This window comes from Camelina sativa, chromosome 11 (assembly GCF_030686135.1).
Source record: "Camelina sativa cultivar CO46 ecotype springtype chromosome 11, ASM3068613v1".
Taxonomy (NCBI): Eukaryota; Viridiplantae; Streptophyta; class Magnoliopsida; order Brassicales; family Brassicaceae; genus Camelina; species Camelina sativa.
The window spans coordinates 2,587,413-2,601,132 of record NC_141890.1 but is presented as its reverse complement, the minus strand read 5'-3'; the positions used below and the strand labels follow the sequence as shown (position 1 = coordinate 2,601,132).

At 33.7% G+C, this 13,720-nt stretch overlaps 3 protein-coding genes across 4 annotated transcripts; 2 read left to right on the top strand and 1 right to left on the bottom strand.

Moving 5' to 3' along the window:
- Positions 1 to 113: 113 nt before the first annotated feature.
- Positions 114 to 1,423, top strand: LOC104721264 (uncharacterized). Its single transcript, XM_087476160.1, has one exon. It carries the CDS (start codon positions 701 to 703, stop codon positions 1,391 to 1,393), a length of 693 nt encoding a protein of 230 aa, XP_087332286.1. The 5' UTR covers positions 114 to 700; the 3' UTR covers positions 1,394 to 1,423.
- A 1,692-nt stretch (positions 1,424 to 3,115) lies between these two features.
- LOC104721263 (cyclase-like protein 2) lies at positions 3,116 to 4,831 on the top strand. 2 transcript variants are annotated; one of them, XM_087475345.1, is made up of 5 exons: positions 3,116 to 3,740; positions 3,882 to 3,954; positions 4,043 to 4,140; positions 4,271 to 4,341; positions 4,446 to 4,831. In XM_087475345.1, the coding sequence occupies exons 1-5, from the start codon at positions 3,278 to 3,280 to the stop codon at positions 4,569 to 4,571; spliced, it is 831 nt and encodes a 276-aa protein (XP_087331471.1). In that variant the 5' UTR covers positions 3,116 to 3,277; the 3' UTR covers positions 4,572 to 4,831. The 2 variants fall into 2 exon arrangements, with proteins under 2 accessions (XP_087331471.1, XP_087331470.1); XM_087475344.1 differs by having other exon boundaries at positions 3,194 to 3,740; positions 4,043 to 4,173.
- A 739-nt stretch (positions 4,832 to 5,570) lies between these two features.
- Positions 5,571 to 8,904, bottom strand: LOC104721262 (serine/threonine-protein kinase BSK1). The gene is made up of 9 exons (XM_087475343.1): positions 8,231 to 8,904; positions 8,013 to 8,148; positions 7,613 to 7,746; positions 7,407 to 7,512; positions 7,205 to 7,290; positions 6,620 to 6,808; positions 6,372 to 6,536; positions 6,182 to 6,295; positions 5,571 to 6,063 (listed from the first exon to the last, which is right to left on the bottom strand). The coding sequence occupies exons 1-9, from the start codon at positions 8,594 to 8,596 to the stop codon at positions 5,809 to 5,811; spliced, it is 1,551 nt and encodes a 516-aa protein (XP_087331469.1). The 5' UTR covers positions 8,597 to 8,904; the 3' UTR covers positions 5,571 to 5,808.
- Positions 8,905 to 13,720: the final 4,816 nt, after the last annotated feature.

Genomic DNA, 13,720 nt, shown 5'->3' with positions numbered 1-13,720 from the left:
ACCAATAAGATGCAGAATCCTAACTAATTCATGTGATCAGATCTGAATCATATATATTGCTTTTGCACATTGGATGATGCGTTGGGGTGAGTGTTTGGAGGGAGACATTGCACAAACATCGGTTTCTATTATTCAACTTTGAACCACTTTAAGATTCCTTCCCTAATGTTGTATAAATGCATTGACCGGAGAGCCAATGAAGACAGAACAAACATCTAAGCATTCCCTGCATCTCAAAACAGAGAAAGAAAGCTCAAACAAAAAAATGGCAGTCTCCTTCCATTCTCGATCTAACAGCTACCCTTCAAGGCAACACCCTCAAGCTGCTCATGTAGATGAGCAGTTGACCCGATTGAGATCTTTTGAGGCAGCTTCTTCCTCTTCTATATGCCAGAGATTTAGCAACCTTCAAGATTTACATGATTCTCTTGAAAAGATGATTCGTTTATGTTGATGTATGAAATCGACAATATAGATGATACGGATTTTTGTGGGAATAAATCGGAACTGGTCCTTTTATTAACGTAGAATTTGAGCAAGGGTTTACTGAAAATGACAATTAAAGAGCAAAGCGCAGTTAATACGAAAATTATAGCTCTTCTCTCTCTAATTGTCCAAAAAGTGGATCCTCTGATGTGACAACGACATCAGGTATTTATAGTGGGCCAGTGACCTAGGGCTCTTTCTGTCTTCCTGTAAAATGACGATTTTGCCCCTGCGGCCAGATGGGCCAGATCCAAGACTTCAAGCCCAAAACCTCCTAAGATCTTCTGTTTGGGCTTCTGTAAATGTTGGGGGCAAACCCATATCCAACAGCTTATCCGTAACCAACCAGGTTTTATCTCAAGATCAGATTGAGAAGCTTCTTGATGGATCCATCAAGATCTTGGATTTATGCAACATTGCCAAGGATAGTTTGTCACAAACGAAAGAGAGTCTCAAGGAGATCCAATCGATTGTAAGAAGAAAGCGTGGAGATCTATCTGCTGAGGTCAAGAAATACTTAGCCTCAAGAAAGTTTCTCAAAAAATCATTCCAAAAAGTACTCAAGAGTTTGAAAACCGGCCAAAACAAAAACAACAACGCTTTGGCTGTGTTTGGAGAAGCAGAAACTGTAACAATTGCTTTGTTTGAAACTATATTTAGCTTCATATCCGGATCGAAGGCTTGTGGCAAGTGGTCAGTGGTCTCAAAGATGATAAGCCAAAGCACAGTTACATGTGAAGCTGAAGCAAATGAATTCACGATAGTCGACTTGGAGTTCCAATCAGATAAGTCTTTGAAGGTGGAGAATGTGCAGATCTTAGAGGCATGCATTCAAGATCTTGAAGATGGAATTGAGTCACTCTCTAAATCATTAATCAAATACAGAGTCTCAATTCTTAACATCTAATTGGTCATTGTGCCCACAAATTTTTGTATAAATAGGATATGTAATTGTTAACACAAAGCTAATACAACGTTCTTTGATATAATTAAGGTCTACCATCTCTTCTTTCTTTCTCAACATATAAGTACTTCAAATTTTCCAAGGAACAAGAATTTTATATTGAACTTGTTACATCTTTCGATTCACCATACTATATTTTGCAATGCAAAACCTGTATCCCGACATATATCATGTGTCATCTTATTGGGCTTATTTAAAGGAAAAATCTAACATGGCTGAAAAGATCTAAAACAGCCAACGAAGGTTTAAGATAATTAAGATGGTGTGCACATGAATGCATCCACGAGTTACGCTAGTATCATATGCTTCAATCCAATGAGAAACCTTGAATGGTTTTGCATGTGTCAAGTGGAGTTGTTACTTTAGCCCCAAGAAAATGTTTGGTTTCTTAGGAATATTCATATTTGGTCAAGAAAAGTAGTGAAATATTTGGAGCAAAGCAGCCACGAAGGTTTATGCTCGTGAAGGAAAATCTAAAAATGGCGCGTGATTGTTTTCTCCTAATTGAGAAGGAGATTGTTACATTTGTTTCCTCAATTAGCTATATAACCCTAGAAAATATATATATATATATATATATATATATATATATATATATAACCCTAGAGGAAAATGTAAAATTTAGCTTCTTTTTTTTCGACGTCAAATGTTGAAAATGTAAAATATAACCCTTTAGCTTCTTTTTTTTTTTCGACTGTCACATGTAAAGTTCACTTATTTACGGAAGAATATACGGACTATATTTTTACTTGTAAGAAAATATAAAATATAACCTTTTAGCTTCTTTTTTCGACGTCAAATTATTTACGAAAGAATACGGAATATATTTTTACTTGTAAGAAAATATAAAATATCCTTATTAACATTATTAAAAGGTGTATATAAAATACAATTTGTGTAAACAAAGAAGACAAAAGGTAAAGAAAAGTCAACTTTTGTGAAGAGCAAGAAGAAGAAAAATGAATCTTAGTACTAGTACTACTGATTGCATAATAGCTGCCGTGGCTATTCTCGTCATCATGTTGATGGGACTTTCATGTTGTTGCATTCATAGATGTTGGAAATACACAGATGATGTATCTAGAGTGCGACCTATTTCACTACGAGAGTTTGGTAAAAATTCAAAACATTAATTCCTTGTTTTTACCTTTACATAATTACCGGCATAGTTTTTACCTTCTTTTTTTTTTTTTTAATCATGGCTTTCAGAGATGGCATAAACAAAATAGTATTTTGATTCTACAAAGAAAGGGTATGGTGAGTTTTTTTTTTTTTGTTTATAGACTATCTCCGATATATATTTCTATTTTTTTTCTAAAATAAAGGTGAAAATATAGTTGTTTTATATATATAATAAATGTTACTCTATAATAGAGTTTTGACTCAAAAATAAAGTGGAGTTGGAGATGTCTTTAGTATTTTTTTTTTTTTCTGTTGGTTTTCTTGATTTTAATTATTTTTATATTCTATGCTATGGATTATTGAAATTAATATATTGATTTTGGAAAGAATTAATTTATTATATTGTTATTATCGTATGATATGCTTCTTCAATGTGACAAACCCTGAATGGTTTTTGCATGTGTCTAAATGTATCTTATTTTATCAAACTACAATGTGGTCGAGAAAGATAGTAAAATGTTCGGAACAAACCAATTAATTCACACACTCATGATCTTACCAATTTGGGCTGTTATAATCTGGGCCTATAAGTCTAACTCAGGCCCATAAATTAAATATGCAAAAATAACCCAAAATGGTCCAAATCGAAACGTCATCTTCTTCGTGATGTGATCGAAATCGAAATCATCACAGTGACCTAAAACAATGGCCGTTCCTCCACTACTCCTCCTCGTCATCACACTCCTATCTCTCCCTTATCTTCCCGTTTCCGCCGCTACCTCCGATGCCTATCCATCCATTCCCGGCACTGCTCCTGTCGACGGAGGTTTCGCTTCCGATGAGCTCAAACCTATCCGCCGTGAAGTCTACGGCGAAGAAGAAGGCAAAATCTACGACATCAGTCACCGTTATACCCCGGAGCTGCCGTCGTGGGACTCATCTGAAGGAATCGGACGGTTTCTGTGGTTAGCTGCGAGTATGAAGAACGGATCACTCGCTAACAACTCTGAGATGAAGATCCCAACGCACACTGGTACTCACGTTGATTCCCCTGGACACGTATACGACGAGTATTACGATGCTGGTTTCGATGTTGACACGCTTGATCTTCGAGTCCTCAATGGTCTTGCCTTGTTGGTTGATGTTCCTAAGGATAAGAACATAACTGGTAAGTGAAACTTCTTTGTTCGCTGCTACAACTTTGATTAATTTAATTAAGCTTAAAGACAGTGATTAGAAGACTATCAGGACACCTTGTTTTTGTTTTGTTGTGTGGCTATGATCTTAATTATGCTTATTGATTGTGTAGGCGAAGTGATGAAGTCTCTTCACATTCCAAAAGGAGTTAGTCGTGTACTTTTCAGAACACTGAACACTGACAGGTATCAATGTAATAAGCTTGTTTGTCATCTGTCGGAAATGAGTGTTGGGTTTGTTGTTAACTATGGATGTAAAAACATAACATTACAGGCGTCTTATGTTTAAGAAAGAGTTTGATACAAGCTATGTCGGATTCATGAAGGATGGTGCGCAATGGTTGGTAGACAATACAGACATCAAGCTTGTCGGTAATAATCAAACTATGAAGGTTTCATATGAAGGTTTCTGTTTTCCTTGTTCATGTTTTGGGTTGGTCATCAAACCAAGTTTGAAGCAATGGCTTCTCTAAGATTCTGGTGTATCCATGTCAAAATGTAGGGATTGATTATTTATCAGTAGCTGCATATGATGATCTGATTCCGTCTCACCTAGTATTCCTCAAAGACCGGGTAAGCAAGTATTATCCATCCCTTAAGTTTTTGCTAGATAGATGAATGTAAAAACAGTAAAAGATTTGATATTGATGGTTGAGAAAATTATAAAACCTTGACAGGAGACAATACTTGTGGAGGGATTGAAGCTGGATGGTGTGAAGGCAGGACTCTACACTGTCCATTGCTTACCACTAAGACTGGTTGGAGCAGAAGGGGCTCCAATTCGTTGCATCCTCATCGATTGATTTATCTTCTCACAAACCCGCCAGTTCCGGAGTTGCCCGTAATCAAGGTTGCTTAGTGTCATGAACTGAATACCAGTTTGTGCTAAGATTTATGCAACCAGTGTGGAGAATGAAGTAGGAAGCAATAAGAGAGGTGCAGAGAAGACGAAGTTGAGGAGAATGAACCACTTAAGAAGGAAGATTTCAATGTAAAATAAATGTACTTAAGATCTTAGGCTTGACAATCACATGATTTACATCAATGAAAAACACTTTTAACCTGACGAGGTTGCAATTTAATCAGAAAATATTTCCTAATGAAAACCGAAAAGAAGGTTTTGTTGAGGTAGGAAGTGATCTACACTGTCATGGTTTTTATTCCACGATTTGGGAGATTATGTATATGAAATTGATCTTTACTATAAAAGCTTTGTGTTAAACACCCTAAAAAAATAAAAGGTTTTATCTTAAAGGTGGGGAAAATAATCAAATATGATTAATAATGTTAAACGGGGGCTTACAAAGAATAAGAGGGAGAGGCCTTTTCCTATATTCTTTGTTAACAATAGAATAAAAATAATCCCACATCGTTTAAGTGAAAGAAAGAGACTGGTTGGTTATATAAAGTGTTGTAGTGACAAAGCTGATTGTCCCTTCGGGGACATCCTGTAAAATTGGAACGCTCGGCAAGCAGCAATTTAAAAGGTTGACAGGCTATTAAGCCATTTAAAAGGATGACGTGCTATTTTGTGAAAATTTTGCAGTTCGACTTCTTCTTCATGTGTTCTTCATGTGTTATCGGTTTGGGATGAATCAACGGAACCATTTATCTTTTTCATGGGTTAGTACGAGGTGTTTTTGGTGTGTTTTATTATATGATTATCCGAGAAGTAACAAGATATTTGATTTTGAAAAGCATTTTATTTGGGTAAATGTGTTCTCAAGACAAGAGAAACAGGTTTAACATGTTTGAGCTACTTGATTACTAACGCCATGAGTCTTACATTGAAGAGCAGAACATGTGAAAGAGCAATTTGTATTTTTCCAAACTCTGTCCATTAAAACTTACAACATGTATTGAATACAAACAAACATCAATTTTTCTTCTCTCCCCTATGGTTACATTACATCTCCCCAATCAACAATCATAGCAACAAGTTTTTAACAGGTTCTGTTCCCTTTCTGTCTTCTTAAAAAAGAATTCTTGAAGCTCGTTAAAATTTTACAACAAGATGGTAAACACTTTGTGTTTCAAGAATCAAGATCCTCTGCCGCCTCGTTGTCTCTTCTCTTCGAGCTGAGCTGCTTCGTTCAACATATCAGCTGCGTCTGTGTTCATGTTCAGTTTCGCTAATGCCACAGACTGCATGTAGAAAGCCGTTGGCCAATCTGGATACACGCATTGCGCTTGCATTGCGTCACGTAGTGCTGCGTCTGGTTGATCGCATAGTAAGTAGCATAGACTTCGCCTACCAAATACAGTTGGAGACACCATTGTTCCAACGTCTATGAACTGTCCATAAAAGCAACGTATGTACCAATATGAGTACTAATTATATTCAGATATACAATCTGGTTTTAGAATGGAACAGAACAGATTGGACATGTAAGAAGTAGCGGCAAATTATTACCTGTGAGTAACAGTCAATGGCTGTTTTGAAATCTTTTTCCCGGAAAGATTGATCACCGCGTTTCCGTGCATCAAGCATATCTTTCATCTGTTGCGTCCATTCTTGAAATGATAACTGAAATCCCCAAGAGTTAGCTAGCCTACTTTTTAACGTGTTTTAGTAACTGAAACCAAAACTACTGTTTTATTACCTCGTTTGTGCCTTCGTCGTCTCTGTAATGTGTCATGACCAAAATCTGATGAATAGCTGTGAGATCCATTCTCGAGCAGGCCTCACCTAATGGTGAAAGTGGCCTCTGTGGAGTTGAAGGTGCCTCCTCTTGCTTCTTTATTCCAAGCATCACATAAGAGGGAACCTGTAACCAGAATATTTAACACTTAAAAAGAGGAATTCAAGAACTCAGTCGAAAAGCTGGGATTTAAAAGATGTTTTGCTTACGTCTGATTTAGTTTGCAATGGTGCAAGTGTTGCAACAAGATCTTTTGTATTAGGCCTCTCTCGAGGCTCATATTGTAAACATTGAGAGGCGAGTTCGACAACTACGGTAGCTTCTTCAGTTGAGAACTTTCCTTCGAGGTGTGAATCCATCAACAGAATAATATTCTTACCACGTATCATATCAAGAGCCTATAAGTAAGTAAGAGATATGATAAGTACTTATCAAGATATCACGCACCCAAACTAATACCACACAACTTACTCACAATTCACTGGTACTATATGACATATACATCTTTCAAGCTTAACTATGCAAGAACCAAGAATCACATGGACATATTTGAGAGCTATATCTTATATATAGTGCTTAAAGAACAAGAGCGTAGCACATATTGTAGCCAATTTAAGAGAGATAGTGAGGGAGCAGTATTATATTGTTTCTAGTAACCATGATTAATGACCAACTACGGTAGCTTCATATAACTTCAACCAAAATCATGACCAATGAGCGGATAATTTCACAAAAAATACACATTTTTGTAGTGGCACATTTGCTCCTACTCAAACATAAAGATAGGAACTTACATGGCTTGGAGGGATGTGTTTTCCGCTAAGCAAATCCAGAAGGACAGTTCCAAAGCTATACGTAACACTTTCAGGGGTCACTCTTCCTACAACACAAAATTTACCACACTGAAATCCATCTTCGAAAAAGTGCAAAAACATAAATGTGCGTATTATGCTGATTGTAATAGTCCTAGAGAGAAGAAACAAGCTGTTGATTTACCATTTCTTAGATATTCAGGTGGTGTATATGCTAGATTTGTGCTATAACTTTTACCATCCCTACTGTTCTTCATCAAGCCGAAACATGAAAGCCGAGGATCACCATCCTACAATGTTCATTAAAAAAAAAAACTTGTTAAGCGCCAGTGTGTGTGAGACAGTATCCTAAGCATAAAAAAGAAAACTCTTTGATAAAAAGAAAAATACCTCATCAAATAGAACCCTATAAGCATTTAAATCATGATACAATGGACGACCCTCAGTACTACAATAATCCAAAGCTTCAGCTATGTAATATCCTACTCGCAACCTCATAGCCCATTCGATTGTCTGATTTTCCCCTGTGAATGACCAAAACAAGAATTGAGATAAGAAACAAAAAAAAATGCACCTTTTACACATTCTACTACTTCTTCACCTAAAATAGTCTCTTTTTAATCCATCTAACAGCACAACCCTATAAATGCAAGCTCTTTGCAAGGCACTGGATACTAAAAGAGACTAAATTTCACAGCTTTGGATACACATTAACAACCTAAAAGGACTAACAACCAAATTCATTATTTCTAATGAGAAAAAAGGCAAGAAAGAAGAAGACGAAACATACAATGGAACAAATGCTTAGCAAGAGTATCATTAGGCATGAACTCAGCAACAAGAAGCCTCTCATCTCCATCACAACAATAACCAATCAAATTCGCCAACCGATTATGTCTCAATTTCCCAACACCCCAAGCCTCTTCCTGAAACAAACAAAATTTCAGAAAAGAAAAAAAAAAAACAAAACAAAGACAGAATCAAATTAAAAGGGTTTCTTATGCTTACAGCAAATTGTTTAGGCTCAGGCCAAGCCATCTTAGTAAACTTCTTGACAGCGATCCAACGACGGTTCTGAAGTCGGCCTTTGTAAACAAGATTTGGGGCTTTCTCACCACTCTCTGATACGATGTTGTCGGAACTGAAGTTGTTTGTGGCTGCTTTAAGGTCAGCGAATGAGAACTCAGAGAAAGATGGGATTCCTCCTCCTCCTCCTCCTCCTACGCTGCCTACACCGCTACCTCCACCTCCTCCGATTCCGCCGTTATCAGCCGTCGTAACGCCTCCGTGGTGATTTTGAGAGAGCTGTGACGGCTGAGCTCCATCTTTACCAAGTGGGTTTTCACCGGAACACAAGGATTGACAACAACCCATCAAAAAACACTTTTCTTACCCAAGTCGGAAAGTGTTTCTCTTTCGACTCCTCCCCTTCCCTTGTAAGAGAGAGAAAGAGAAAGATAGTGTTTGGAAAATTAAAACCATAAAAATCGGATTTTTTATTGTTTTATTTTTTCAATTACTCTGTTTTGACTCCTGAGGTAAGTTTCTTCTGTCTTCTTCTTGTCAATATGGTACTACTTTTTTTTTTCACTCAAAGATTTTCGTTATATAATATAGGGTGAAATACAAGCGTAGAATACGTTTTTAAAATACTGAAGCCAACAAAAAACAAAGATATATCCAGAAGCTTAAGTCCATACGTGGAAAACACAAATTACAACGCTAGAATCAATATGATACTATTAAAATAGAAATATTTTAAACTTCAAAATATGATTATAAATTTTATCGTTCATCTGAATTATAGATTTCGCGTTAGTCCGATATTTAAAATGACCAAATGTGTAGAGAAAAAATCAAAAATTAAATAATTTTAAATCAGAAACTAATTTTAAAGTTATTTTATTTATGTAATAATAAATTAAAAATCTATGTTTAGAATTTATACTTAGTGATTTTGCATGGTGTAACTGGTACATAGACAAAACTTTTAAAATAAGATTTGTGATGAGTACAAAAAATTATTTATTTTTTCCTATTTTAGTTTCTGATTCAAAATTATTTAATTTTTGATTTTTTTCTCTACACATTTGGTCATTTTGTGATGAATCAGAAACTAATTTTAAAGTTATTTTATTTATGTAATAATAAATTAAAAATCTATGTTTAGAATTTATACTTAGTGATTTTGCATGGTGTAACTAGTACTGAGACAAAACTTTTAAAATAAGATTTGTGATGCGTACAAAAATTTATTTATTTTTTCCTATTCATTTTTTCGTAAGTTTTGTTTTTGTTTTTGGATCTATAATATATGTTTTATGTAAAAGCAATGAATTTGAAAATTGAAAAGCCAAAGATTCAGAAGAAGCCAACTTCTTTTGTATATATACTATACTATAATACAATAAATTGATTCCGATGTTCAATGATTTAAACTTTGTGGTACCAAAAGAGATTTTCAGGAAAATCACATTATTGCCAGCTCAAATGGTTTGTGATTGGAATGACTTATCATCATCAACCATTCCTACTTTTGCTTTCTCGTTTTTTCCTTCTTATTTATTCAACAAACATTACCATTTCAACCAAGTCTCTTTTTATTCTAGTTCTAAGTACCTAGCAGCTTATTTCAAAAGGTTCGTACTTTTGTAGTATACTGTAAAGAGACAAGCGTGTGAAGAAGAAAATATTAAGTTTTTATAGAAGTTGACTTTGAAACCGTGTGATATTTGGATTTTGTGTGTGTTTTTCTGCATTATTGCCCTTGTACAGTACCTTCTAATTAGAGTGAATGGTGAATATCAATTTTCTCAATGGATTTGACAGACTGACATATTTCTTTCCATTTGAGTTCTAATTACCAAAAATAATTATTTCTGTGCGTTACTCCTAGTAATAAACTAGAATAAATCTTTTTAGGAAAGAACCTTATTTTAAGAAGTTTATTTCTCTCTTTAAGACAGAAATCTTTCAAAACCACCAAAAAAAGAATTTAGAATATTTATCTGGAAACCAAATGAGCCAATATGGCTAAATATTCTAAATTCTTTAAAATTTGATTTAGCTAATATTATTACACCGCATATTAGAGATAACCAAATTTAAATTGGATAAAGTTACGACTTACGTGGTACCTATTTTAATAAAGACGGCTAGCCTAATACTACAAAACATGGTCAAAATATATGGATTAAGCTTTCAAACTTTCAACTGTTAATTAGTAATGGATCTGAACTACTATAGTTTTTTCTAATATTAGGGGATAAAAGAATATATATATATAATTAGAATTGATGGTAGGGAAAGTATATTAAAGAGTAGGGACATAATTTTTATGTAACTTTATCTTTAGAGCAAGTTTGTTGTATTTTTCAGTAAATTGGATATGATTAAACGAATGGGCCTGTTTATAGAATTGTGCGCTCAAGTCAAAAACACTTTTGTGATTGAAGAATTTGGGAAAACAGAGCTCATGTGTAGATTCAAATTACCACCCAAAAGAACAGTAATTTGCATATTCTCAATTTGGATGTATGCAAATGAAAAGTATGCTTGCAATTTGTAATACCCATATATCTTTGGGGAAATCAGAGTTTTTTTAGCTTTCAAGAACACAAGAGCTGTCTCTTTTGTGTTGAAAAAGGCAAAGAGTGAAGTGATCATCCAATGATGCTCCAGAGTAATTGGCTTTCTTATATGATTAGATGCTCGAGCACTATCTATAATATACTACTAATAAATAGTACTGATTATTATTAACCTATGGTTGGATCGCAATAATATCTTCTGGCACTTATTCTCTGCATGTTATTATTGCTTTATGTTAATAAATTATTTCACAACAAACAAAAAGAAAGAAGAAAAGATTGACACACGAGACGTCAAGTTCACGCTAATCATGTTAGGCACGGCAGCTCCAAGACGAGAACTGTATTGGCGCAGGTACTAGTCGATAGTACTGAAAATATTGGGTTTAATTATTATTATAGTTTCATATGAATCATTAATGTTGGTAGCTGGTCAGGTATCGTAATAGTATTAATTTATTTTTCGTAAGCTTAGTAACTGATTGGCCATGCATATCTTTCACGTACAACATTCGCCATTTATCTCGTGTAATTTAAGAATTTTGTTTTTATGAGCAAATGTGGCGAAACATAAAACTTCGCATGTTTGATATCAGTACCGGTCACTAAAATTACTTTAATGCCGCGTAACGGCGTAAGTAACGTTATCTAGTTTCTGTCAGTAGTTAGGTAAAAACAAAAGACCAGTGATTTGAAAATCATTGATGTGACTTATTTTACTTGGCCGAATGGTACAAAAATTACCGTTTATGAAAAGCCGAAAAGAGACGTGTGATGTGATCACTTCCAATCTAGACATTTATATGGATCCAATACGAAAGTCTCTCACTCTCTCTATTTTCTTAATATTGAAGATACACTTACCTCTCTATGGGTCATTTTGATTAAGATCAAGTAACTTTACACGTTCAGGTGAGGCTTGGAGTTAGTCTTCTTTCAATGTATAAAATTGGGAAATTTTTGTTCTACGAATGAGGAAAAAAACTAAACCCCATCTATATAATGGTTACGCCGTAGGGAGTGGAATCGAGAAAACATATAAACAAAGAAACAATATCAAATGTTATGTTGTTTTGCTACACTATAATTTTTGCCAAATACTTCTCGTTACTTCAGAGTTATATGTGAAGTTCATGTTATAGTTTTGTTCTGAATGTATCAATATTAGCAGATCGTTGGATTTACTTTTTAAAGGCTCGAGTAACCGATGAAAAACAAGATTTCTTATGGCATGGATGAATATGTGTTCTGAAAAAAATAATAATCATATAAAAATATGTTAAAGAATATAGTACACAATTTTTTAAAAAATTGAACAGTTTGGTAAATAAAAAGGAGCTAAAGTTCGATTATGGTTGCGTTGCGATTCTTTTGAATTATAGGAAAATTTCCAAATCTAAAATAAGATTTGAATTGGGTTTTTCTGTTTTGTCTTAGAATATAGGGAGATTGGCACAATGACAGACTTTCTATAAAACTTCTTTTATTTTAGACACTTTATGCTATTGGAGCACTTTTTTCCATTGTTCACTATTTTTATTACAAATTTACCCTTACTCAACTATAAACAAACAAAAAAAACTATAAAATAACCAAACCAAATATCTTTTTCTCTCTATCTCATTTTTCTTTATTACTTTGTTACTTGATTTCTCTTTCTCAACCAAATAAAAAGAAAGTTTTAAGACAACTCTCTCTTTATTACTTGTCTTTTCTCTTATTTTCCTTATCTTTTTTTCATTGCATGTTTTTTTTTAATTATTCTCTATATCCTAAACTTTAGATAAACAATAATCAGAAATTTAATTTCATAGCAATTTTAACAAATGTAGCCAAATCTGAAGAATTTTTACTAGAAAACATGAAACTGGTATTAAATTGAAACTCTCTAACCAAGTCAATTCTTTATCTTTTTCTTTTCTTGTTTATCTTTCTCTCTCTTTGTAATCATTTTATTTAATTATTATGACATATATTTTCAATTTTGTTTTTATGATTCATTATAATTTTATATTTTCTACATTTTAAGATCCATTTTAAGATCTAATTTTATTTTTTTACATATTATCCAATTATAGTTGAATATTTGTAAATTATTATGTGGATACTTATTTGTGGATATTTTTTTATGGATACTTATTTGTGGATACGTTTTTGTGAATATTTTTTTTGTGGATAATTTTTTGTGGATACATAAGAATGCGTAATTAACATAATAATGCATTGTTTCCAATAAGATTATTTCTCTAATGGTGTCCATTATGTATTGTTTATGTGGACAACATTTTTTATAAAATTGGTGTCCATTAATTTGTATGGAGTGGATTGTATTTGTATCTTAAAAACTAGGTTTGTATAATGAAAATTTGATGCCATCATGTGGATGAGGTGCTATGGATACTGATTAGTTATACATTATCTATTTATATTTGAATAATTGTTCGCTATTATGTGGATGGTTAACATATCTAGATGAATACTTACTTTTGGATGATCAGAGAAAAATATATGAATACCTAATTATCCAATTATAGTTGAATATTTGTTAATTGTTACGTGGATGCTAAAAATGTCTTATTATGTGGATATGTATTTGTGGATACTAATGTCTTATTTGTGGATACTTATGTGGATACTTATTCTAAAATCAAATCCACATGGATGATGACTTATACATGTCCACTAAAAACTACTTATGTTTTGGTGAAACAATAGTTGTTAACTATCAAACAATTTTAACCTCATCATATCCCCTAAAAAACTAAGCATGAGACCGTTCATTATATCTTATCCTAAACCCTAAACCCTAAACCTTAAACCCTAAACCTCTAAACCCTAAACCCTAAACCCTAAACCCTAAAGCCTAAACCCTAACACCTAAATCCTAAACTTTAGACTTTAACCTTAG